The sequence below is a fragment of the Tachysurus fulvidraco genome, chromosome 16 (genome assembly GCF_022655615.1).
Source record: "Tachysurus fulvidraco isolate hzauxx_2018 chromosome 16, HZAU_PFXX_2.0, whole genome shotgun sequence".
Taxonomy (NCBI): Eukaryota; Metazoa; Chordata; class Actinopteri; order Siluriformes; family Bagridae; genus Tachysurus; species Tachysurus fulvidraco.
In genome coordinates, this window is record NC_062533.1 from 11,969,690 (window position 1) to 11,995,855 (window position 26,166).

At 39.7% G+C, this 26,166-nt stretch overlaps 2 protein-coding genes across 3 annotated transcripts; both read right to left on the reverse strand.

The window, feature by feature from the left end:
• Positions 1 to 3,800: 3,800 nt before the first annotated feature.
• On the reverse strand, positions 3,801 to 12,370 carry bpnt1 (bisphosphate nucleotidase 1). The gene is made up of 9 exons (XM_027166374.2): positions 12,213 to 12,370; positions 11,110 to 11,231; positions 10,228 to 10,332; positions 9,436 to 9,543; positions 8,818 to 8,866; positions 6,424 to 6,515; positions 5,931 to 6,128; positions 4,149 to 4,254; positions 3,801 to 4,036 (listed from the first exon to the last, which is right to left on the reverse strand). Exons 2-9 carry the CDS (start codon positions 11,227 to 11,229, stop codon positions 3,885 to 3,887), a joined length of 930 nt encoding a protein of 309 aa, XP_027022175.2. The 5' UTR covers positions 11,230 to 11,231; positions 12,213 to 12,370; the 3' UTR covers positions 3,801 to 3,884.
• A 2,401-nt stretch (positions 12,371 to 14,771) lies between these two features.
• On the reverse strand, positions 14,772 to 16,997 carry saysd1 (SAYSVFN motif domain containing 1). 2 transcript variants are annotated; one of them, XM_027166155.2, is made up of 3 exons: positions 16,853 to 16,997; positions 16,624 to 16,786; positions 14,772 to 16,270 (listed from the first exon to the last, which is right to left on the reverse strand). In XM_027166155.2, exons 2-3 carry the CDS (start codon positions 16,774 to 16,776, stop codon positions 15,938 to 15,940), a joined length of 486 nt encoding a protein of 161 aa, XP_027021956.1. In that variant the 5' UTR covers positions 16,777 to 16,786; positions 16,853 to 16,997; the 3' UTR covers positions 14,772 to 15,937. The 2 variants fall into 2 exon arrangements, with proteins under 2 accessions (XP_027021956.1, XP_047657954.1); XM_047801998.1 differs by having other exon boundaries at positions 16,624 to 16,933.
• Between the last annotated feature and the right edge of the window lie 9,169 nt (positions 16,998 to 26,166).

Sequence of the window (26,166 nt, forward strand, 5' to 3'; positions counted from 1 at the left end):
ATTTCATACTACATGCTTCACTGAACTGAAATATATTTCTCTCACTAGCATTTTACACTCTTACACCCAAAAGTGAAAAGAGAGAAAATTACATTGCACTCAGACACCGATATGAAATGAATACAATATAATAAATACTAAACAGCATGAATAATACTGTCTTGCCTTTCTTGCATTCATAGCCAAAGCTGTTTATATACACTAATACATTTATGGTGATCTGAGTCTGTATATATACACGGTATATATACACACACACACACACACACACACACACACACACACACACACACACACACACACACACAGACACACACACACACCTGAGAGATTTTCCCAGAAAACCACACATATGTACCTAATCTTTGGAGCTGGTATCAAGGTAGTGTTTACTGCTGTTTGAGTGACATTGTATTGCTTTTTTGTCATGACATACCATCACAAGTACTCAGTAAATGTGCATTTAACGGCCCAAACATGAATGGTTATCCATCTCGGCTAACCACTTGTGATTTGATCAAACCGTTGGTTTGAGAACAATCTAACTCAGATAAATATAGCTCACTGAGTTCTTCAATCACAAACATTTAAGGCACAGCAACACTAAACTCCTCCAAAGGCATATTATATTTATTATACATAAAGATTACAATCCTTAAACATGCTAACACAAGTACATGACCAGATTTCAGGCCATATGGATGTTAGGAAGATTCTGCTGAACATGATCAAAAATGTTCCATAGAAAAATAATACTGCGCATTCCCTTAGGTATATCTGTAATTGCTTGGTTTGGTGCAAATGTGTTAAAATATCACCCCCAGACCCTGAGGTGTTTTGTATAAAGCTTCACACTTTAGCTCTTAGTGAACCACATGGTGTGTTAATTAATTGATGTAAACTAATTTTAAATGCTTATTTTCCCACTGCAGTGTCTCAAGCCTAACAGCAACAACAGCTTCAGGAGCTTGATGCAGATTATCAAGTCAAACTGTGGCAAAGAGGTCAGGGTGAAGAAGTGAGTCAGTCTCTTCCCAACAGAATTGCCATTCAGCATTACTGATCAATGATCATTTGGCTCCGTTTCTCTTCCATCCTCTTAAAACCAGTGGAGTGTTATCAGACCAGCTCAATGTGTTCAACGTTGAACCTAGGTATTGGGATAAGCTTTAGATCCACCATGACCCTGACCAGGATACCACACTTATTGAAGATAGACGGATGAATGTTCAAAGTTGGAGAAAGGATAATATTTATTATTACACTGTCCGGTGTCACCCAGATGAGGATGGGTTCCCATGTGAGTCTGGTTCCTCTCATGCTTTTCTACCTCATATAATTTCAGGGAGATTTTCCTTGACATCACTTGATCATTAGGTATTGAAGCTTTGGAATTTTCACTCAAAGAACACGATACACACTCATTCACACCTAAGAGAAATTTAACATAATCAGTCCATCTACCTGCATGTTTTTGGACAGTGGATAGAAACCTATAGGACCTGGAGAAATCCCACACAGAAACAGAGAGAGAACATGTGATTATACAGTAATCGGTTCAGGGACCCTACAGTATAAGGTTCCTAGAATAAGGTTTTTATTCATGACATCAGATGCTCATGCTCAGTTCTGAAATAAGGCAATGTGTGTCTACTGACCCCATGTGACTTAGTCATGAAACAGCAGCAGGGGAAACTCAATAAATAACATGTTGAATGGAGCTTGTATGGAGCTTGACACATAGGCTTGTAGTTTGAATGTCACACAATTGTCCTGTATCACTACTGAGATGAAAACAGAAACAATCCTCTGACATTTATATCTATTTCTGGTCAGGGCCAAGATGCAATCTACTCCAAATATACAAGGCAAATGTTGAACAAACCATAACAATCAGCATGAAACAGCACTCAGAACATACTTAACACAGCTTAAAATATCCTAAACCCAAAAATATATGGCAGAAGTAGTGATAATGTTCTGGTAATAGCACCCTCTGCTGGCAAGGAGGGGAAGTAAAGCCTTACAAAATGTGCTACAGTTAATCCCAGATTAACATAGGGTCAAATCAGGAATTGTCTACGATTTTGTGCAATTAATAATACACAGCAAAATAGTTTCATTAAGCCTGTGCCCACTATAAGCTGTTGTTTTTTTTTTGTTTGTTTTTTTTTAATACTTGACAAGATCGAAATCGGATATTGTTTTCTGCTGCTGTAGCTTTTTCACCTCAAGGTTTGAGGTGTTATGCATTCTGAGATGCATTTCTGCTCACCAAAGTTGTGTTAAGTTCATGTGGCCTTCCATTCAGGCTCTTGCCCATATGCATGATTTTATGTTTACTGTGATGCACATCATGATTGGTTGACTGGATAATTGCAAGAATGTTCCAGTATCCATGCGTTAGTGTTAAGATAGCTCTCAACCTTAGAGTGTAGATTAAATTGTACACACTTCGCCATTCTGACTCGATTGCATTGGGTTGAATTTAAAACAAGACAGGCTCTGTGCATATGAGAGAAACTAATAAACAAACCTCCTTGTTTTTCCATGCTCATATAGGGTTTTATCATCGTGTTGTTTTCTTAATGTTGCCAAAAAGATATTTTCTTATTTATATCTATCTGAAATCATATGAAAGCAAAACCATACATAATCGCTTGGTTCCCATAAAAACCAAGATCAAAGGACTATATATATATATATAATGTATATTATAATAATAATGATAATGCTGGTGAGTTCAGAAATAATAGGAAGTATGTCTTATCGGCGTAGTGTTAAAAGCCTAGATCTCAGCTTTTCTCATTTACAGTATGTTATTCATCCTTTAGCACTTTTTCAGTTTCAGGATCTGCCTACTAGATGCTTTCTGCAGGACCTTTTATTTCTGCATGCTGTTTCTGCAGCCAGACATGATATTAAAGTTTAAAATCACAGCTGCCTTTGGATCAGATTAACAGACACTCAGAAACAGTAGGGGCTTTGAGCACGGATGACTGTAGGTGAGGTTTGATGAATGTAGCTCCAGAAGTCCCCCCACAAAAAAAAAAAAAATCACCAGGTGAAGTGCTGTATGAAATACAAGATAAACTCATCTCAGTAAAAGAGTCTTTACTCTAATAGAGTTAATGCTAAGGTCAAGAAACAATGACAACAATTCACTGACAAATATACCCTTAAAGCATATTGATTAGAGTCATAAGATCATTTACGTAAAATTCCAATTCATCAAAACAAAGGTCAGTTATACTGCAGTTTGTGTGTACTAGAGGCAATGGAGATGTAAAACGATGCAGATGCTATAAAAATGGTCAAAATGTACACTTTGTACATGGTTGTGGTCCTATTTAATCTTTTTCCTGCTAAAAGTTTATTTTATTACGTATATACTTGTCTAACATTAGCTCAAACAAACATTTTGATCATTTTCACATGAATGAACTATGAACTAATGAACCATACAGAACATTCTATTGTGACAGATAGTGAGAGCTGCGGCACGTCAATCACATCCTTCAAGCAGGAAACTCGAAAGGATATGAGAGACATGAGACAGCGAAGGAGGATTGTCTTCCAGGGTGTCAGTTAATTTTGGAGAATCAAACCACCAGTGGTACTGTCAGTCATCCCAGATTCAAACGTCGACTGGATTATCTAACATTTTTCTGACATATGGGCTGCAGTTAACACACAAACAGGGTAACGTAAATGATTGGTCATTTAGCGGAGTGCTGTTAACTGGTAACTTAGTGTATTTATATTTTTAAAAAAAATCAATGGAAAAAAAACAAAAAATGAAAAAAATAAAAGTGTCAGAAAGAGTTAATCACTGATTTAATGATTTCAATTGAAGGGAATGAAGTCCATTAAGCTGTGGCTGTTTAGTCAGACTGCAGGGCCTTGAGGACGGACTGGGGAACTCTGCTGGCGTAAAACTGATGATCCCTCAGCGTGGCTAACACACCAGCAGAGTTCATGTGCTTCACGTCGGCGTCGTACCGGTAAGAGTTCCCGTGCATGTCTGTCAGCTTTCCTTTGGGGTAGCAACAAGTGATTTCGTGACACATCATGGTTTTGTACTGTACACTGCAGTAATAGAAAATAAAACAGAATGAATCGGTAGACAAAGAGAAATGATGTGTTACCTCCAACGGCATGCAGAATGGCTTCAGTTGCACAAGTGTCCCACTTCTTACAGCCCGGACTGGCAAACACATACGCAGATGCTTTTCCCTCCACCAGCTGAATGATCTGTGAAGGAAAAGCACAGGAAGTAAGACTGATCTTATCAATACACAAGGAGGGAGTCTGTGAAAGAATAAATGGGTTTGTTTTTAACTTGCAGAATAGAAATATTAGGATGTAATAACACTGATCTTTCTTTCTCTTTCCTTTGGTTCCTATGTGGTGCATCTGTGTCTGATCTTAACACTCAATTCAAAACATTAATTACAAATCTTTCACAATAATTTGGGGCATGTATCAAAGTATTATTTTTATTTTTTAGCTTAAAGTGAATAGAACCACACACACAAAAAAAGATGTTTTACAAATTACAGACTAACTAGGGTTACATGATTCAGGAAAAAATTACAATTTTGATTTAAGGTGATTTTTGCTTTAATTTTTGTGTAAAACATTAATTGAACTTGCAGCTCGTGTATCTAAGCACTTCAGGTTTATTGGTGTGTAAATCCTCATTTCTGTCACTCACTGAATGATCAATTAATTATAATTTTATTGTTATGGTTTGTATCAACCACTGTACATTATGTTTATACTGAAAGGTTGTTAGATTAAAAAAACAATCCTGCAGGATTAAACTGGCCATTCTCATGAGTAAAGATGTGAAATTTCCTGAATACGAACAGTTTTTACTTATACAATATGATTTGGTTTTACACTGGTATGATTCGTTGAATACCAAGTCAAGCTTTAGTTCAAAATCTCTCTCTCACTCACTCACTCACTCACTCACTCACTCACACACTCACTCACACACTCACTCACTCACTCACACACTCACTCACTCACTCACACACTCACTCACACACTCACTCACACACTCACTCACACACTCACTCACACACTCACTCACACACTCACTCACACACTAGACACAGACACACACAGATACAGACGCACACACATAGAGGGAGACGCACACACAGAGAGGTAGACGCACACACAGAGAGGAAGACGAACACACAGAGAGGGAGACACACACACACAGAGGAAGACGCACACACAGAGAGGAAGACGAACACACAGAGAGGGAGACACACACTAGACACACAGAAATGGACAAGACACATTACATTCAAAACATACAGACACTCAGGGGAATCTTTTGATGTGCGCATTGATTTTCAGTGAACTTTTAACCCTTTTTCCTTTCTTCTAAAATGACCGTTGCATCAGACATGTTTTTGTCCAGATTTGTATCCATTTTATTCTTATTATTCTTCTGTGCTGCTGCATGTTTATCACTGGATATGACACAGACATGAACTTCAGAGGGAAAAGAGTCAAATCTAATCTAATGTAATCTAATCACTTGTGCTGTTCATTTAAAACTCTTTAGTACAAGAGTATACTCTCAATATAATGCAGTATCCTAAATCAGGCCCTAAACTTACCAGGATCATGCGATCTCTACATAAACAAAACCCTTAGATCTAAGCTCTTGAAATTCATCTGGAAGCCCAATTTGACTAATGTGTAAAAGTTAGTTTAGGATTATAAACAAGATAGAAAATTACACTTTTTACTTTTTTTTTTTTAAGTTTTGAATATGAAACTGATATGATAGGCAGTATGATAGGCTGTATGCTTTAGGATGAATTGTATCTTGTGCTCATGGTATAATAATAATAATAATAATAATAATAATAATAATAATAATAATAATAATAATAATAATATACCTTATTTCCAGCCCCTCCCACTCTGATGACATCATGAGGATCCATGGCCTGGACAGCATCAGTAACAAGTTTATTGCTATGAGAGCGAGTGGTGGTTATGATGCGTTTCCCTTCTGGGACTCCTTGTAACTGGAACCCGAAGGCTCCCAAGCCCAGCATTCCCCAGATAGTTCGGCCCAAATCGGCACTCGCACCGGCCTGAAATTTCACATTGCACATGTTCATTACAAAACCTAAAAACATCATTACACAGCTCCAGAAAAAAATATAGTAAAAAATAATAAATAAATAAATAAAAAAAATAAAAAAAAACAACCCTGTAACCCCTGAGCACAAGGCAGTATATACGCTAGAGATACAATAACAATAACAGAGAGTGCATAAGACAGCAACATTTGTCTATAGATACAGCTAGAAATCGTTTGATGTATTGATTTCTGAATGTTTTGGACAATATAGACCGTTTGTACTGTCATATGTGCAACAGCCATACCTCGTAGTTGTAGAAGGGCTGATTGATCACACCAGCGATTGCTTTTCCTTTATAAGCGATGCCTATCAGCACAGTCACGTGATCCAGGAGCCCTGAGAACACACACATAAACACACGTGTCTCCGATAACACACTCCACATGACGGGCAAACGTGGTTAAATAAAGCTTTTCCTTTTCATAATAATCTCTTCTTCTTAGAGTATCTAACATACAGTATAAAGTATCCTAAGATTCAAGGATCGATGTGTGTAAATTAATGTTGACAATGTTTCTATAATGTTACTATAAAATCAAATAAAGGACACTGTGTTGAGAAGGTGTGGTTCTACAACAGGTCAGCTGTGATATCTTAACTTTTTTATTCTGTCAATCAAATCTGTTTATTGTAAAAACAGATGACCTTCTTCTTGTAATTATCTTTGCTATATATATATATATATATATATATATATATATATATATATATATATATATATATATATATATATATATCATTGCCATGGTATCTGTTGACATTTATCCAGATTATTAAGACGATATTACTATATGATATTGGTATGCTAGTGTTAGAAAGTGCTGGGTCAATTATAATAGAAATTTTAGGCATGAAATCAGCAGAAACATTTGTCGATACAGAAATTTGCAAAATACACAATGAGCTACTGGGATAGAGAGACTGAGAAAGCTAGCGATTGGACATGTCACTCTTCAGGGTGAGAAGGAAACAAACAGTGATTTGTTTGAAAATTTACACACCAATTCGAATGTGCTCCTGTTGAACAATACACACATTTGACATACTAGGAGGAGAAGGTGATAAGGACGTGGTAAAGCCAGGATTGGACAGAGCAGATTATAGGTTAGCGTACTTGTTGATCTGTGGGCCTCGAGCCAGTTCACACAGACAACTGGACTGTTCAATATGTATGCCGCTAAAGCACAGATACAGACAGGAAGAGAGAAAGAAAAACATTAGAGAGAGAGGAGAAAGAGAGATAGATTAAAGAGGGCTAGTGGATCAGTGTAACAAAAGTCAAGTACTCAAGGAACAGAGAAATGAAAAGAGAGACAACTGTGTCAGCATGTGAATTATAACTTCTGTTATAACTTCTGTTATAAGTGCAAATGATCAATTACACAACATGGTATTATACCAGAGTGCTGCTGAATACTCAAATCTGATTGGTCAGGTGTGTTTTTCATTATTCCTGTGGTAACAGCTCATTCACAGGAACATGCACTGTGGCCTCTCCATATAATCGAATCGAAGCATGCTGCTGATTAACAAAATTATTCTTTTAATAGGTTTCTTAAAAGTAATGACATAACATCTAGCATCTATTGAGTGTCAGTGTTTGAGTAAAAGTCACCACCATGAGAGAGGAGGGTTTCAAACTGGGCGCGTTTGCATTCACCTTAAACATGCATAAAGAGAAACGGGGGATTATTTGGGTGCTATTATGTGCATTATTGTGTGCTTCTGTGTCCCACAGAGATCCCGAACTCGCACAACTCACAGCCTACAGCTAGTCTCAGTCAGATAGTCTCTTTTTGTTCCACATGACAGCTTTCACATTCCCTGTGCTGTTGTGTTATACTAAACTGCCAGTGAAATCCCCTTGTAAAGAACTTTACAGATTCTTTTTGCATCCTTGTGTTAATAACACCAAGAGGGAGTGACAGATGAGGGGGAGGAGGGGGAGGCTGGTGAGTGAATTGTAGCTGCTATAAGGTATGTAATAAAAGGAACTTGACTCCTGATTGTTTCTCAATATTAAACATACTTGTAAATGAAGAAACAAGAATAAAACGCTTATACAGTTTTACACTGTTGTTAACCATTTTACTATATGATCACTCCTCATCGTGTTTTATTCCGTACATATCCAGCATTCACATAATTGGTACAGCAGGCGAGTCATACACTGACACCCATAGCTACAGACTGGCTGAGCATTAAGCACTTTCTCCACGTCAGCGTTGCTCTGAATCTGAGACAATCCTGGGAAAACTGGGCATTAGGCAGAAACACACCATGAATAGCAGTCCATCAGGACACCATGCATACACCATGCTCTCATACACATACACACACACACACATTCTCTCTCACACACACAAATTCACACACAAATTCACACACACACACACTCAAATTCACTCGCACACACCGTCAAATTCACTCACGCACACTCAAATTCACTCACGCACACTCAAATTCACTCACAGACACATAAACACACTCAGACACACACACACATATATGCACACTCAGTCAAATACTCAAATACACACACACTCAAATACACACACAATACACAATATGAACCGCACCTTCTACAGAGATGTTTAATCGAGCCATTTGTCAGGTGGAGATGATGGGATTCTCTTACCTTCCGTGTATTCTTTGGTGCCATCTAGAGGATCAACCCACACAACGAGCTGAGAGGCGAAACAGAGTATTTTAACTTCACACAGACACTTTACAGCAAGCAGCTGGGGCTTTCTAAGAATTTTAAGAATAATTGGGAGCTAGTGTCAAGTTGGGGTATATAAGATGACCTTCTGATAGATTTCAAGGTTGTCTTCCATCCCTCAAACAATTAAGAGATTAATACAGTTCGAATTGTCTTTTTTAATAGATGGTTATCCACACTTTCAGGATTGTGTAGTATGCAGTATAAAGAGCTGGACCTTCACCACAATTCTTCCATGTTCCATAGAAAGTGGGCGGGGCTAAACTCGGATAAATCTTCTGCTCACAAACACTGCTAGCGTTCCAAGTTTTCATCAAACATTTACTTTAAGTGTGGGCGAGTTAAACTTCGTGAGCTCAAGCACTTACACTTCTTAGACTAGACTAATCAGTGAGTCTCATAGCTGGTGTTTAAACAGAGCCTTAGCAAATTTCTGTCTCTGTCTGTGTGTAATGATAAATTTTCTTACTTTGCTTTGTATTCTTCTGTAGTTTCAAGTGCTTTAAGATTTACGAAATATTTTCAGGATTTTACCTCCTCCTCCTTTAATTTGCTGTATTCACCGGGACATGGCTTTTGTAATATTCCTTCATTCTGGCCGGTCTCAATCAGGTCCTCTTCCACTGCCTCAACTGCCAGATCCTAAAGGGAAGGTATATGAATAAAACTAGATAAATTAACACTATGTGGACAATAACTATATAATAACATTATGTACAGGAAAAAGTATACGCTTTTTATTTAGGTAGACTGCAAATGCACAAACCATCAAAACTAGCTTCCCAACATTTAGTATTTTTATCATCTACAGTAGGTCTAGCAGTAGGAAGCAGAAGAATAGATGTTGACAGATCAAATATACTAACTCTTGCACTGTATCTATTACAGTTTAGTACTTCTTTATATTGCACCACAATTTTATACTATATTCACTTTTTTCACAGATTTTTCCACTACATGTTTTAAGGGTTCCACTGTAGTCACTTTGTGTAATGTTGTGCCGAGGTCTTGAAGAACACTATTTTATTCTACTGTATATTTCTATAAATTAGAATGACAGTAAAGCTCCCTAATCTAATCCATATTAAGTCCAATTTTGTCAGTAGCTGACACTAGCTTAAGGTTTACAGCTTTAAGTGAAATATTTTCTCTTCAAAACCTTTTTTTCCCATAATAGATATCCAAAGCAGCAGCAGATCATCACTGCAATGCGCTCTAAATACGTGACTTGTGTTGTTTGACTTTTGTAATGTTTAATGAACACACACACACACACACACACACACACACACACACACACACACACACACACACACACACACACACCTCCTCGCCAATGATGGTGATTTTAGGAAAGGTCTTCGAGAGAGAGGCGCATATACTCTTCTGAGCGAGTCTGTCAGCCAGTGTCTGTAGGTCATCAACCCCTGTCTGAGACAAGAAAATACAGACCAGATAAAGATCAGGATTCAGTCAGAAACAGTATAAAGTACGTTTGAACACATTTTAACAACCTGTAGTTATATCTACAGTCACACTAAGAGTATACACATATACTACATTCATACTAAGAGTCATACTGAGGAAAAGAGTGTATTCAGGTGTATTCAAGGGTTACTTCATGTCCAAAACAACAAATATTCAAGATGAGCAAAAGGATTGATTTTATGGAAATCACTGATATGTGTAAACATGGTTTACTCTCATTTCTAGGTTTTATTTTAAGAAAGAACGATTCTGAAAGAAATACAAACATGAAATGAAAAAAAAGACAATATACTGTGGCTAAAATTTTTAGATTACAAGAACATCTTACTCATGACTGCTGAGACTGCAGAATAAATTATGCCTGTTACAGTGTAAGACGTTCTACACACAATAAAATCATGAATAAAAGAATGTGATATTTTTGGATTAGATTATTTTGTCATTGTACTTGAACAAAGAAAATTAAATGCAGTTAGCTTGTAACCAGAAGTGTGTAAACATTATATTTACAATAAATTATGAACAAAGATATGGATGTAGATATATATTAATAGGAGTGGAGGTCTTATCTAAAGAGGCACAATATGTATTATAAATAGGGATAGTGGTCTGTATACTACTGTACCTATTAAATCTGTTTATTCTCAGTGTTGGAAAACAGTACTATTAGTTGAAGAACAGCTAAAGATTCACTGACAGAGGTCTGAGATGGAAGCTCACCTTCTCAACTATACCCAGGTCTCCACTGTGCAAGACTCTCCTTACAATCGCTCCAGCTTTCTCTGCCACAGAGTAGGCTGAAGCCAGCAGTCGCATTACCACCACTGCGTTGCCTGCCATCGCTGCCATAAACACAAATATAAAGAGACTTTACAGTCACCAAGAGCTGAGTGAACAGGGCTGGGGCCACATCCCTTTGGACAGTTGTTTGCTTTATTTTCTAGATCTGGTATTTAATCAAGGATGGATGGTTTATGAGATGTTCCTCACTGCAACTTTTTAGGGATGTGTGTGAGCAAATATTTACATTTACATTTCTGTCATTTAGCTGACACACTTATCCAGAGTGACTTACAATTTATTTTAATTTACATAACTGAGTAATTGAGGGTTATTAAGGGCTTTGTTCAGGGGCCCAGCAGCGGCAGCTTGGGTGGACCTGGGATTCAAACTCATGACCTTCCAGTAGTCCAAAAACTAGGCTACCACATGCCTATGATTTCTTATTACACCACATCCCTATGGTCCCTTATTACACCACATCCCTAAGATCCCTTATTACACCACATCCCTATGATCCCTTATTACACTGCATCCCTATGTTCCCTTATTACACTGCATCCTTATGTTCCCTTATTACACTGCATCCTTATGTTCCCTTATTACACTGCATCCCTATGTTCCCTTATTACACTGCATCCCTATGATCCCTTATTACACTGCATCCCTATGATCCCTTATTACACTGCATCCCTATGATCCCTTATTACACTGCATCCCTATGTTCCCTTATTACACCACATCCCTAAGATCCCTTATTACACCACATCGCTATGTTCCCTTATTACACCTTGAGTGTTGTAAAAGTTAAGAGAACACTTCTAGGAGAGATAAAGTACATATCATCTGTGCAATAAAGGCTGTCTGTGAAACCTATTAACATAGAAAGCAGTTTATTTAAATTCAGATACAACTTGTTTCAGTGCTGTGTTGCTTTTCCATATTAAGTGTTTTGCTGAAGCCCAAAAACTATTCATTCATTTAACACAGATAACATTCAAAACTTGTGTAATCTTATACATAAAAGGAAAATATCAACTCACCAACTCTCTGCTTAATCTCGCTGTACAGAACAGGACTCCAAAGTCCAATTTATGGCAAGAAACTGCAAACATTAACGAATATAGATAACTGAAAAGCGGCGTTGCAACATACGTTATTGTCTACCTGCATTCGTACCACTTCCGCATTCATAAGGCGGGACTTATAACACCGTCAAATAAAAAAGACCTCTCGAGTACGATAGCCAATCATTGCACAATACATTTCCTAACACTAACCAATTATAGGACAGGAGTCGGAAAACGTCATAGAGCGACATGGCCTTAGTGCTTCATTCATTATGGCGAAAAACAAACAAACAAACAAATAAATAAACAAACAAACAATAAATATTCAAAGAAAACAAATTTAAATGGTGGTGTGGCTGACAGATTGATTTGCTAGGTAATAATCCTGACAAGAAACTATTTATTTAAGTAGCATTCTCAAGTATCATCATTCGCGCCAATCACAGTTATAAAGTTACCTTAAAACTTAACAGTTCAAAAGTTCATCTTACTGAAAGTCACTGGTTTACACTAGGCTGAGGTTGGGTTTTAATTCTCCATTTTTTAAACCAGAACAAGTTGCGTGCCCTCACCCATAGATCATGCCGTAAAGTGCACTAATTATACAAGAGGTTTTAGATCTGAGTTGTATACAATCATACTGAAGCACTACACTGATGTCTCATAAAGCTGGAAGAAATTAATTGCTTGATGTGACATATGCATGTAAGAAAGAAAGAAAGAAAGAAAGAAAGAAAGAAAAGAAAAGAAAAACACAACTCCAACCAAAAAACAAGCCTTAACAAACGTTTGAAACTCCTTTCACATTAGATTCTGTTTTATGGTATAGAAACCAGAGTATTGAAAAAGAGACACTTTCTAGAATATCTAATTCTTTTTAGGGGAAAAAATCCACTGAAAATACTATGGAACATTTTACAAATAACATTCAAAATATAAAATTCTAAAACAGTTTACAAGCTGCTTACAATCAGAGGTTATACAATTATGTCTAAAAAATTTAAAAGGTTATAGGAATTGATGATAACATGCATCATGGTATTCATATATTGCACTATAGCCATAGTTCAAATCACAACGTAATTAGAAATAACCATTTTACTTTCTACCAACACAGAAAATGATCTTATTCTACTGGCAGATCATAATATTTTAAACTATGAGCCAAATTTCAGTTAACAGTCATACTCAGTCTGCAATTCCAAGCTTGAATGTTTTTTAGGCTAAAATAAATTGGTGTAAAAATGTGCTAAATAATACGTGTTTAATGTTACTCCTGGGGTTTCCATTATGTGTCTCGCTTGATTTATAAAAAGGATCACAAGAGAAACTCACAATCTTCTCTTTGTTTTATTAATTTCTTTATTTAATCATATTAGAAATATATGTGCTAATATTTTGAGATGTAAATGGATGTTTTTTCACTGATGTGCCATCTACTGTGTCATTTTTTAAATTCAATTTAATTAAAATTTTAATTAAAATTTATTTGTATAGCACTTTTAAAAATGGACATTGTCGCAAAACAGCTTCACAGAACATACGAAGCATAATACAAGAAATGTAATATTGTACAAAGATTAATATAATAGAAAAAAATAATATTAGACTTATTGTAGCAGCAACCAGTAGCCGCTAAGAGGCTGAGTAGAGGGAGTTAATTAAAGATGGTTATAGGAATTGGTTTCAGTTGCTTTCAGGTGGTTTATTATGATGTTTAGCAGAATGATGGCAAGATGAGATAATCTCCAATAAATAGAAAAAGAAGTAACTGTAAATCAAAAAGAAACGTTCAAAGGAAACGTATATCCAAAGAAATGTTCAAAAGAAACGTACATCCAAAGAAACGAAACGAAACGGTCAACAGAAAATGAGCGTCCCAGCTACTCAAATCCCAAATCTTTATGACACGGAACACAACTGGAGCTGGTACAATCTCTGGATGCCTCCAGATGGGTAGAAAAAGAGAATTAGTGGAGAGGAATTAGCGTAGATGCTGCTCATAATATTAGCAAGCACTAGATGATAATGTGCATTTGATCAGATGCACTAAAGCACAAGATTATGGGAAATATTATGTATAATCATATCTATCTTGAATACAGAAACACACAAAATAAAAAAGACAGAAGAAAAGAAATCAGATCCATAACACCAACCGTTAAGAATTTAATACTAATCAATTTGGTTTAGTCAGTTTATCTGCTTTCTTACAGTACATCCATTTGTTGATCTAGTTGAACTGGTAATATGTATTTGCTTACTATTCCTGAAGTAAGAAATGTTATGCATAACAAGAATTAATGGCTAGCTTGTAAATCAGCTATCAGCAGTCTGTTCTCCAGCTCACATTTCTCCAGCAAATCAGACTATTCCTGATTTCAAAGCGTTCACTTTCCCGTTCCTGTTTTCTGAAGCATCTAAACCTGTGTTTGTACATCTGTTAGGAGTTCATAAAGAACCCCAGCCTCTGGAAGATGCATGATATGTTGCAGTGTGTGACATTTAAGGAATAAAATGCAGACATCAAGGTAATCATCATTTTAAATTTATTGAGTTGTCAGCAGGTGAGTGTATATTGTCAGGTACAACAATACAAAGGATTAGTTTTCACTTTTAATAGTAAATGTAATCAAACAAAATGGTAGCCCTGAGATTTGTTTTTTGTCTTGTTATATAAAGAAGATGACATAATACACCTGTATGATGTACATGCATCTAATGCACCTGGCTTTAAATGTCTCCCTTACCAAATGAACCACAGATTAGTTGTTTTTTCTGTAGCTCAATTAAAAAAATATAAGGTGGTGAGGACTAAGGTCCATATAATGACAAGTTCCATTACTGAACTGAACACGGTGTGATTTATGAGTCTCTATGCAATACCCATGACTCATAAGTAAAAACTGACGTCTGTTGGACCCACTGAAGTCCGAAAAGCTCTTTTAACATTATATGTACAATGTTAATTTTTTTTTTTTTTATGTACACCTGTTTTAATTACTTCTCAAGTTACATTGGTAAAAATGTCAATTTAAAGCTTTTTTTAATTATGGAAATATTTAAAAATCTAAAAAAAAAAAAGTATTCAGGATTGCAACTGAACACAGCCCAGACTGCTTTCAATCCATGGATTGAGGATTCTGAGAGAACAAAACGAACATAAACGTGTAATGAGAAACAAGATACCTGGACATGTTGCATACTAACTGCACATCCAATCAACAAGGATTTTTTTTAAATAACTGTGTTCTCTTTAGTAGGACATTACCTAATAATAAATACTCAAATCCATTATATCTCATCACTTTATTTTATTTTTTACCTTTAAAGAAAAGTAACAATTGGATAGGAAAAATTGATGCATAAGAGGGTTTTATCTTCTATAAACTTCTAGCCTGAGTTTTGCCATAGACTGTTGCTATGTACACAAATCTAACTTGGTTAGATTAAATTTTTTTAAGAATGTTTTGTACAGCTGATACAAATGAGCTCTTCGTTTCTGTCCTTGTTTGTAAGCTCTCTGTTCATTTCCTGTTACTCATGACCTTGTGTATAAAATGCGAGTGTTATATGTGTGTATATTAGTCCATGAATGTGTGGTGTTCGGCCTAAAATATGTTACATGTTTCTGTAGGGTGATATAAACTTCAGCAGTGTTTATTTTAAAGCCAGTCTGAGAGTTTGTTGGTAGTGTGTTATGTATTCACTCTATTGTTTAGTGGTCTGTAACCCATCTCTCCCTCCAGCTGTTCTGCAGTGAGTGTGCCGAGGATGGGCTGACAGTTGGGGTTAAACACCGAGTAGGCACTCAGCTCACCAGGCTTTCTCGCCACTGGACTCCGTAGACCTTCATAAAGCCAGTAAAACAGAGACAGGACAAAGAAGGGAAGCCCAAAGTCCAGCTCAGTGAAGAGACCAAGCAACACAAGCCACAGTAACACCTTCAGCAAGGTCAGGTTAGTAACCGCCAAACGCTGCACACCAAGCCAGCGGCCAACAGCGCTGTCCAGCAGCCAGTCTCTGTTTTCCTGAGGAAACAATTAACTCATTACAGCAATCTCATGACAAAACATAGAGATTTGTGTTCCCAGACATATGGACTAAGTTTCAAATCACATATTTTAACCAGTCATAATTAGGAAAACCTGAATTAGCCACAGATTGGGTTCAGTGATAATGATGTTAGATCTGATTTGTTCATTTACAGAAACTAGATCAGTGTAAACAGATGGCCAGTGATGCTCTTTAAAACATATTGTCTTTTTTTGCCAACTATTTTTCCCCAACCTGCTGTAGTGAAGTTTATAGTAATGAGCTGACAGCACACCTTAAACCCTGTGAGTTTATTTACATGCAATGGAAAGGGGTAAATAATGCTTGCCTCCTTTACTGTCGTGTTTGACTCAGTGGACTTGGTGGCGTCATTCGGAGCTGTTTGTGTCTCACAGAAACAACTCTCAGGTGGATTTTCGTTTTTCGTTGCTTGCTTCTCGACTTTCTTTCGGGCTCTGAACTCTGCTAACTTCTGTTCCATGATTAAATGTCTAATAACAAAAACAACAATTTAGAGAATGTTTAGAAAAGTGAGGTTTTCTACAAAAATCACCTACATCGAAGATTTCGCGTGCTGTAGTAAATAGTTCCGTTTTACATGTTGCACACGAACGTTTCTGATGGTTGCACCGTTTCGTGCAACACCCGGAAGTGTGTTTATTTTTTAAGTGTAAAGAACATCTGTTTTTCCCACCCATATTACGCCACACCTCACCTATACTCGGGTCATAGATATCTATGTACTCGGGTTTGCTAATCGGGCACCCGCATTCTGTTCTGGGATTGGCTAGTGCCGTTCCCTGTTCTGTTCTAGGATTTGCTAGTGCCGTTCCCTGTTCTGTTCTAGGATTGGCTAGTGCCGTTCCCTGTTCTGTTGTTGGATTGGCTAGTGCCGTTCCCTGTTCTGTTATGCCAGTGGCTAGTGCTGTTAAGTGTCTATTCTGGATTTTTTTTTTAGAAATTCTTGGCTGTAATAATATAAAAATCTATAATACTACTAGAAAAAGGAGAAAATTTCTACGTGATCAACACATTATTATTATTATTATTATTATTATTATTATTATTATTATTATTATTATTATTCATTCATTCATTCATTTTCTACCGCTTTATCCGAACTTCTCGGGTCACGGGGAGTCTGTGCCTATCTCAGGCGTCATCGGGCATCAAGGCAGGATACACCCTGGACGGAGTGCCAACCCATCGCAGGGCACACACACACTCTCTATTATTATTATTATTATTATTATTATTATTATTATTATTATTATTATTATTATTATTATTATTATTATTATTATTATTATTATTATTATTATTATTATTATCATTAGGGGTCAAGTCCCAAAGGGGCGAAGACACCTATTGTTATTGTCGGTTCTCTTTCATCATCTCGTGTTCGAGATCCACCTATGGGAAGGGCATTTAGTGGAAGGGCATTTTTTCCTCCTTATGGCACTCTCCATAGAGGCTCCGGCTACTCTGGTGGACAACCTATCGCGAGCCTGCCCGGCCGCGTGCGGTGCACTTATTGCCGCGAGGGATTCCCATCCCTTCTGCGTTGTCTGCACGGGTCTCAAGCATGCGCAAGAGGCTATTGATCTGCCGGAGAACTGTAGCCATTGCCTGGCGCTCCCAAAAAAGCTCCAAAGTCGCAGGCTCAAGATGGCCACTTCCCAGTGTGTCGACTTCGAGCTGTCCGACTCGGAGGGGGAAAAAGGCGATGCCGCCGCGCTCCCAGGGGCCTCCCGCGGTGCGGCTTCCTCTGACTGGGCCGACATGTGTCCTTCCCCGTTTGAGGATTTACTACCGGCCGACGACCGCTTCACCGAAGGACCGGCAGGTTCCGGGGATGAGGCCGAGGCGGGCCTTCTCAAGGGCTCGGATGACGAGGTAGCCATCCCGTCTTCCGCGGCCCCTCAGGCTCCCCCCGCTCCACCTCAATCGGTGCTGTTGGAGCTTTGCGAACTCCGCCCACATTCTGAAAGATGAGATCTCATCTCTTCTCGAGAAGGGAGCAATTCGAGTTGTACCCGCGCATCTAAGTGATCAGGGGTTTTATTCTCGTTATTTCCTGGTCCCGAAGAAGGACGGATTCTGGATATCAGAGTGTTTGAACAAACACTCTGTTGATCGTCCTATTCTGGATCTCAGAGTGTTGAACAAACATTTACGGAAATACAACTTCAGAATGTTAACACACGGCTCTCTCATACGTTCCATAAAGCGGAACGATTGGTTTTGCTCGATCGATCTGAGCGATGCTTTTTTCCACATAAGCATCTATCCTCCACACACAAAATTCCTTCGTTTCGCCCTTCCGTTCGGGCTCGCGCTGAGTCCGCGGACGTTCTGTCTGTGTGTGGAGGCGGGGCTTGCGCCGCAGAGAATACCGGGTCTCAGGATCCTAACTTACATAGATGATTGGCTTATTATAGCCGATTCGAGAGAGAATGTGATTCAGAACACTGCCCGTGTGCTCTTACACATCGCTGCGTTCGGTTTCAGAGTCAATGTGTTAAAGAGCAATTTCACTCCCACTCAGGAAGTCATATTCCTGGGCCTGGAGCTGAATTCCATCGCGATGCGTGTGCGCTTAGCGCGGGGGCGCGTTTATTCATTCATGAACTGTCTATCGCGGTTCAGGGAAGGGGCGCGGATACACTATCGCACGTGTCTCAGATTACAGGGTCTTATGGCTTCGGCTGTCCATGTCTTGCCTCTAGGTCTTCTGAGAATGAGGGCTTTCATGAAGTGGATTTTGTCCCTTCATCTCTGCCCGTTGCGCGATCTTTTCCGCTTTGTCTCGGTGACGCGTGTGTGCATGGCCGCGCTGCGCCACTGGAGAGCTGCAGAGTTTTATGCACATGGGACCCCTCTCGGGGCGATCATGATGCGGAAAGTGGTCACGACAGATGCCTCCTTGGCAGGGTGGGGAGCCACTCAAGAGGGCAGATCAGTGAACAGTGTGTGGCCGATCTTGCTTCGCTTAGCCCATATAAATTACTTGGAGCTCCTCACTGTGTGGAAAGCTCTGATGCATTTCTCACCCCGCCTGCGGGGGCATCATGTGCTGGTACACTGCGACAATACGACAGCTGTAGCGTATATCAACCGTCAAGGCGGCATGCGCTCCTCCAGGCTTCACGCTCTGGCTCACAAGCTGTTGGTATGGAGCACGCGGCATTTTCTGTCGTTACGGGCGACTCACGTCCCGGGCCTTTTGAACAGGGACCTTCTGTCGAGGGGGAACCCTCTGTACGGAGAGTGGAGGCTCCACCCCCAGATAGTGGGACTGCTCTGGGAGAGGTTCGGCCAGGCTGCGGTCGATCTCTTCGCCTCGTGCGAAAACGCCCACTGTCCTATGTTCTTCTCGCGTCGGGACGAGAACGCCGCCCTTGGCGTGGACGCTCTGGCTCATCCATGGCCCAGCGCGCTGCTCTACGCTTTCCCTCCGCTCTGCCTGATATCCCCGACCCTGGCCAGGGTCGCGGTGCAGGGTTTATCTCTGATCCTCATAGCCCCCAGGTGGCCCAAGGCATCTTGGCTAGCAGAGATAATTCCTCTTCTGTATGCGGAGCTGTGGCCCCTCCCGTTGCGTACGGACCTCCTGACCCAGGCGAACGGGGAGAATTTTCATCCTCACCCGGGCAGGGTGGCTCTCTGGGCCTGGCCCATGAGAGGGCGAATTTGAGCATGCTGGGGCCTCCCCCCGTGTTATCTCCATGATTCAGATTGCCAGGGCCCCTTCCACACACTCTCTCTATGATTGCAAATGGCGTGTGTTTGAGGCGTGGTGCGAGGAGCACCAGCTCGTCTCGTATCTGTGCTCAGTCACTGATATTCTGGGTTTTTTACAGGGCCTTATCGATCGTGGCAGGTCTTTTTCGACAATTAAGGTCTATTTGGCGGCTGTCGCTGCATGTCACGCCGGTTTCGGCGACGCTACGGTGGGGCGGCACCCCCTTATTCGTAGATTTATGAGGTGCACGCGCCGCTCCCTGCCAGTCACCAGGAGTGTGGTCCCGGATTGGGATCTCTCCTTGGTGCTGGAGGTGTTGGCCCAACAGCCTTTTGAGCCCCTGGGGGATATCTCCCTCAGGTTGCTGTCCTTCAAGACGGCGCTGCTCCTGGCTTTGGCTTCCACCAATCGCGTCAGTGATTTGCATGCGCTCTCGGTTCATTCCTCGTGCACCAAATTCTCGCTCAGCGGGGATAGGGTTTGGCTTAAGCCTAACCCGGCCTTCATGCCTAAGTGCTTTCCAGCCTTCACTGGTGGTGTGATTGAGCTCTCCGCTTTTCACCCTCCTCCTTTTTCCTCTGCGGAGGACCAGAGGTTGAATGCTTTGTGCCCTGTTCGCTCCCTACGGGCGTACATGGACAAGACGAACTCTTTTCGGGGGAGCATTCAGCTCTTCATCTCTTGGGCCCCGCCGAACACGGGAAAACCCATCTCTAAGCAATGCCTCTCTCGCTGGATTGTAGAAGCTATCTCCTTAGCGTATGAGTCTAGGGGCGTGCAGCCTCCAGATGGCCTCAGGGCTCACTCCACTTGGCTGCTTCGTGGGCTCTGTTTGGGGGAGTTCCCTTGCAGGACATTTGTGCTGCGGTGAGCTGGTCCTCTCCGCACACCTTTGTCAGGCACTACCGGCTTGATGTTACTCGTACCACCGTGGCTCATGCGGTCTTGAGTGTAGGCTCTTTGTAGCCACGTGCACTCTTGTCAGCCCTGTCCGCCCGGCCTGGCTGTGCATGTTTTCAGGCATATGGCCTTCTCCCCACCATACGCTCGGGTTGGTCCATTTACATGTTTATTTACATGTCCTTTTCCTGCAGGCTGCCCGCTTGTTGGACGTCAGCGAGGTTTTAACATGCATGTTGCCGCATGCTGTGTTTCCCTTTGGCTGAGCTTTTTGCCCCGCGCAGTATGTTATGTCTGCTACTTTGTGACGTGCCGAGCACCACCTTTTTGGCCGTCCTCTGGCTTACAGGGTCTCGCTGTGAGTGTATTGGGCAACCGGGGAGTTGTCTATATCTCCCATAGGTGGATCTCGAACACGAGATGATGAAAGAGAACATTAGGTTACTGTCATAACCCCGGTTCTCTGAAACATTGAGTGGAGAGATCCACCAAGTTTGCCCCGCTTCCTGCACGAGAAGCGAATATGTACACTGAGGAAAGGCAGCGCGTGCAGGTGCATTATGCACTCGGGTAAGGGGCGTTACCTTACCTGCCTTTGGCACGCGCTCCTGTCTGTCAAGCCAGACTTGGTGCAATTGGATGCTTCTGTAGAGGTCAGGAATGGATGCCCTTCCCATAGGTGGATCTCTCCACTCGATGTTTCAGAGAACCGGGTTACGACAGTAACCTAATGTTTTCTTCTTATTATTCTTCTTATTCTGCAATTGAAGTCAATGGCAGCCCATAGAACCGTACGTAGGAAAGTTATGTAATTTGGCACACATGTAGAGGCCAGTCTTAGAAGTTACTATAGCAACTTTGGTGTGTCTAGCTCAAACCCTCTAGCGCCACCAACAGTCCAAATTCCAATTATGTTCATGTTCATAACTGCTGACTCGTAAGGCCTAGAGACAAAATTCTTGCATAGTTTGGATCCTGTGCTCATGCCGATTCGAATGCACCATATGACGTCATTTCTGTCATGAATATCTTTCCGCCATTTTGTATTTTCCGTAAAACCTGCTTTTTCTAACTCTTCATAGACTGTTTGTCCGATTTGCATGTCCTTTGGTAGCATCTAGAGCAGGGATGTCAAACTCAAATTCACAGTGGGCCAAAATATAAAACTGAAAGAAAGTCACGGTCCAAACTGAATATTTATTGAAAAATGAACTGCAACTGATATGTAATGTTCAACCTTTTTCATGTGGAAACAAACTTTAGTTTTGCTTAAATACAGGATTTGGAACAACCAGAGCTTGATATTACAAACACATAAGAAATTAAATTTGAAATAAAAGACACATCAGTGGTGTTCATTTCGCAAACTTTGACCATACACTTTTTGACAAACTCTCCCTCAGAAGGCAGATTTTGCAATCTCTGCTGCCACAATAAAACTCGCCTTTACAGCAGCTTCACTTTTTGATTTTGCTTTCATGAACATAGTCTGCCGGGAAACCAGACCTTTTTTCCATCTCCTCCGCCTTCTGCAGCTTCTGCTTTACGTCCAGGTCCTTATACTTCTCATAATGTTTCGTTTCATAGTGTCTTCTTATGTTATATTCTTTCGTTACAGACACGTTAGCTCCGTTAGCACACAAGACAAACCGGTCTGTCCTTTATATTCGTGAACAGATAATCTGCCTCCCAGCTGTCTTGAAAGCTCCTATTGTCCATCTTTTGTTTGGCCACTTGCCCGATGTGACTGTAACATGGTTGTTAACGACAGTCAACAGAGAATGAGGAGCGCTTGCTGTTTGTGACTACGCGTCAATACAGTGGCAAGGCATTCTGGGATTTGTAGAATTAGCGGAGCATGCGGCTAGTCAGCTGTAATGCACATTTGATATGATCTCACGGGCCAAATATAATTACACCATGGGCCATATTTGACCCGCGGGCCAGAGTTTGACCAATGCCTTCTCGTATACCGTGACAACATACATGCTGGCGAGCACGCCAAAACAGACGTGAGGCCGTATCTTCGCAAAACTTATGTGTGTCGACATGAACCTTGGTATATGTCATTATAGTCATGACTTGAGTTTGCATGCACCGTTTCGTGACAGCGCCACCTAGTCACCACGAGATTTTAAAAACAGCTATTTTCGCTTATAACTACTGCAAACTTGAGTCCAAAATCATTAAGGAGGTGTCGTTAGACTCCTTGAGGCATGCTGAGTCAAACGATACCAAACCGTGGCAACATACATAATGGCGAGCACGCCTAAACAGACGGGGCTGTATGTTCGCAAAACTTATGCGTATCGACACGAAACTAGGTATATGTCATTATAGTCATGAACTGAGGGTGCATGCAATGTTTCGTTACAGCGCCACCTAGTTGCCATGAGATTTTAAAAACAATGCCATATCCCTACGAAACTTGGTATGGTTCATCAGCGACATGTTCCGAGCGCATCTGATCGGCTTGACCACGGAATTGCTGCTTGCAGCTATTATTATTATTATTATTATTATTATTATTATTATTATTATTATTATTATTATTATTATTATTATTATACATGATAGTGTATTAGTAGTAGTAACTTCAACTAAATAATACCAAGAACGAAAAAGACCTACTTGTCACTGACTTTCACTACAAGGCAATATAATATTTTCCCCCTAATAAGTTAGTATTTCTAATTCAGTTTTCTGAAGTTTGCCAGACTAATGATGATGATGTATGTCAATCAGTTTCATGTCATGTCATTAAAGCTTTTTTTTAAACGTACATTTGCCTTGTGACACAGAGAAGATGAGTAACTGTGACATGCAGACACACTTATACCTGCTAGTTTTCTTTCCTTCAAGAAGCTAATTCACCTGAAACAGAGCTGTGTATCTACAGTACAGTTATGTGTCCAACACATTTCTTCCCACTATCAGTTTTTATGTATGTTTTTGTAGTGAATCCAAGCCATACACAGAGATAGTTTAAGACTATAATTTAGGATAGACGCAGTAAGCTGATCTACAACGAGTTCAGCTTTTACAATTGAATAGTTTATTGACATTTCAGCTCACCCACCAGCTTGAACACACGCAATTCAAAAGTACAATGTCTAAAGTATAATGCCTCTTCCCTTCTTTAATTATACAGTACTTTTCCTACATTTTCTGAGTCTCACCACCAGAGTGCACATGAACACAACAGACTACAGATCCACTGCAACCTTGATCAGTATCATGTTAAACATTATAATACTATGAATAAGTTAAATGTAAATTCCATTTATAACCTATTTGTAAGTATAGTCTATATTGATGTGTTGTTGAAACCTACAGAAGCAATCTGATCAATAAAAAAATCTTCTAGAAAATTCTGAAAAAGAATAAATCATATTAAGCCATTTGGTCTATAGTAAAAGCCCTTATAATCTACGAAAAGCCCAGTGATACAGAGAAAGCCTTATGGTGTATAGGAAATCCTTATAATCTATAGAAAGCCTTATATTTTATAGGAAATATATAATCTATAGTCTTATAATCTATTAAAGTCATTATGACATCTTGAATGTTTTAAGATATATAGAAAATCTTTACAATCTGTAGAAAGCCCTATTTTTTTTTACAGCATTTACAACATATAATATATCATTCAGCTTTTATTGCTGTCTCATGTTCATTGTTCCTCAGACAGATCCATCACAACCCTGATCAGGATTAAGTGGTTAATGAACCAGTGAACATATTCTATGCAGTATACTATACATGAATAATCATAAAGTGATTTGTCATAGCCAGCATTGCTTTCTTCTGTATATAAACAGCTAAACACATTCACAAATTGCACCACCACAGTACACCAGTGAAACCTCCCGATGTGGAAAGGCACAGCTTGTGTTGAGTTGCAGCTGGAGTGAGATTGGGTAGAATTGACTACATTTCAATTAGAATGTAGACAAATAGGAAGCATGAACAAGGGCATCGGTAACACAATGGAATGAAGAGAAACAGGATAGTACCTTGAAAACTATCAAACTAACTAGCCTAATTAGAACATGGTGTACCATTTAAAATGAACAATCACAAAATACCTAATGAAAGCCTGAAAGCAGGAGTCGCTGTAGCTGTGGATGCTGCCATTAGATGCTAAATCAAGCTGCGTCTGATGATGATGATGATGATGAGGAGGAGGAGGAGGAGGAGGAGGAGGAGGAAGCTTGCAGTTGCAAATTAGCTGGCAAATGGCTATAATCAACAGGGCAATGTAGTTAAGATAAGATAAGAAAAGATAAGATAAGATAAGATAAGATAAGATAAGAAAACATAAGATCAGGAAAAATCAAGGAATCAAGAGTGTGTGTGAGAAAGGGAGTGAGGAACAGGTGTGTAAAATCAGTGAAATATGAGTAGAATGAATGGAAGTAGAAGCATGGCAAAGCCTGGACTGGAGTTTGTACAGTAAATGGATTATAGAGCTCTTGGAATACTGGAGCTTCCTGTAGTGACATTTTTGAAACAATCAAGGACTAAATCCAACTCTAACTGAACTGCACAATCTGGATGTGCATCACGATCAGCATTATTAAACTGGGAGTTAGACCTGGATTGGCCTGCCACAGTATTTTGCCATTTTCTTGTCAGGTCTTTAAGCTGTTGTGACAGTTTTTCTGCATCCACTTTGCTGCCCTTGTGTTCAGCTTTAGGACTTTTCACTGACTCATCACTGCACTGGAGATGAGCTGAGAACACATAGAATATTAAGTGGATCTACTCTGATTCATTGCTGTGTAGAGAGAGGAAAAGAGGATGAGATGGTAAGAGAGAAAACAAGGAAAACAGAGCAAAATCTAATAATAAGCATAGGATTCCATCGAATGCTAGACGCTGAAGGAATCTGATGACTTACAGTTAACACTGATTGTGTATACTATTCTGGATTTTGTAATAAACCAGAAAATTATAGACCTAACAGTTTAAAAGAAAACTGTTAGGTCTATAAAATAATGGCTTATCAATGATGGATAAGATGTTAGACTACTGACTGGAAAGTTTAAAATTGTAAGTGTAAAATAAAAGCCTGCCAAGGTGCCACTGATGAGCCTCAGAACAAGGTGCTCAGGTGTATAAATGAGATAAATGTGAGTTGCTTGGGATAAAGGTGTCTGCTGAATGCAGTAAATATAAATATAGCATATGAGTAAACAGGTAGAAGAGCTGGAAGCAAAAAGT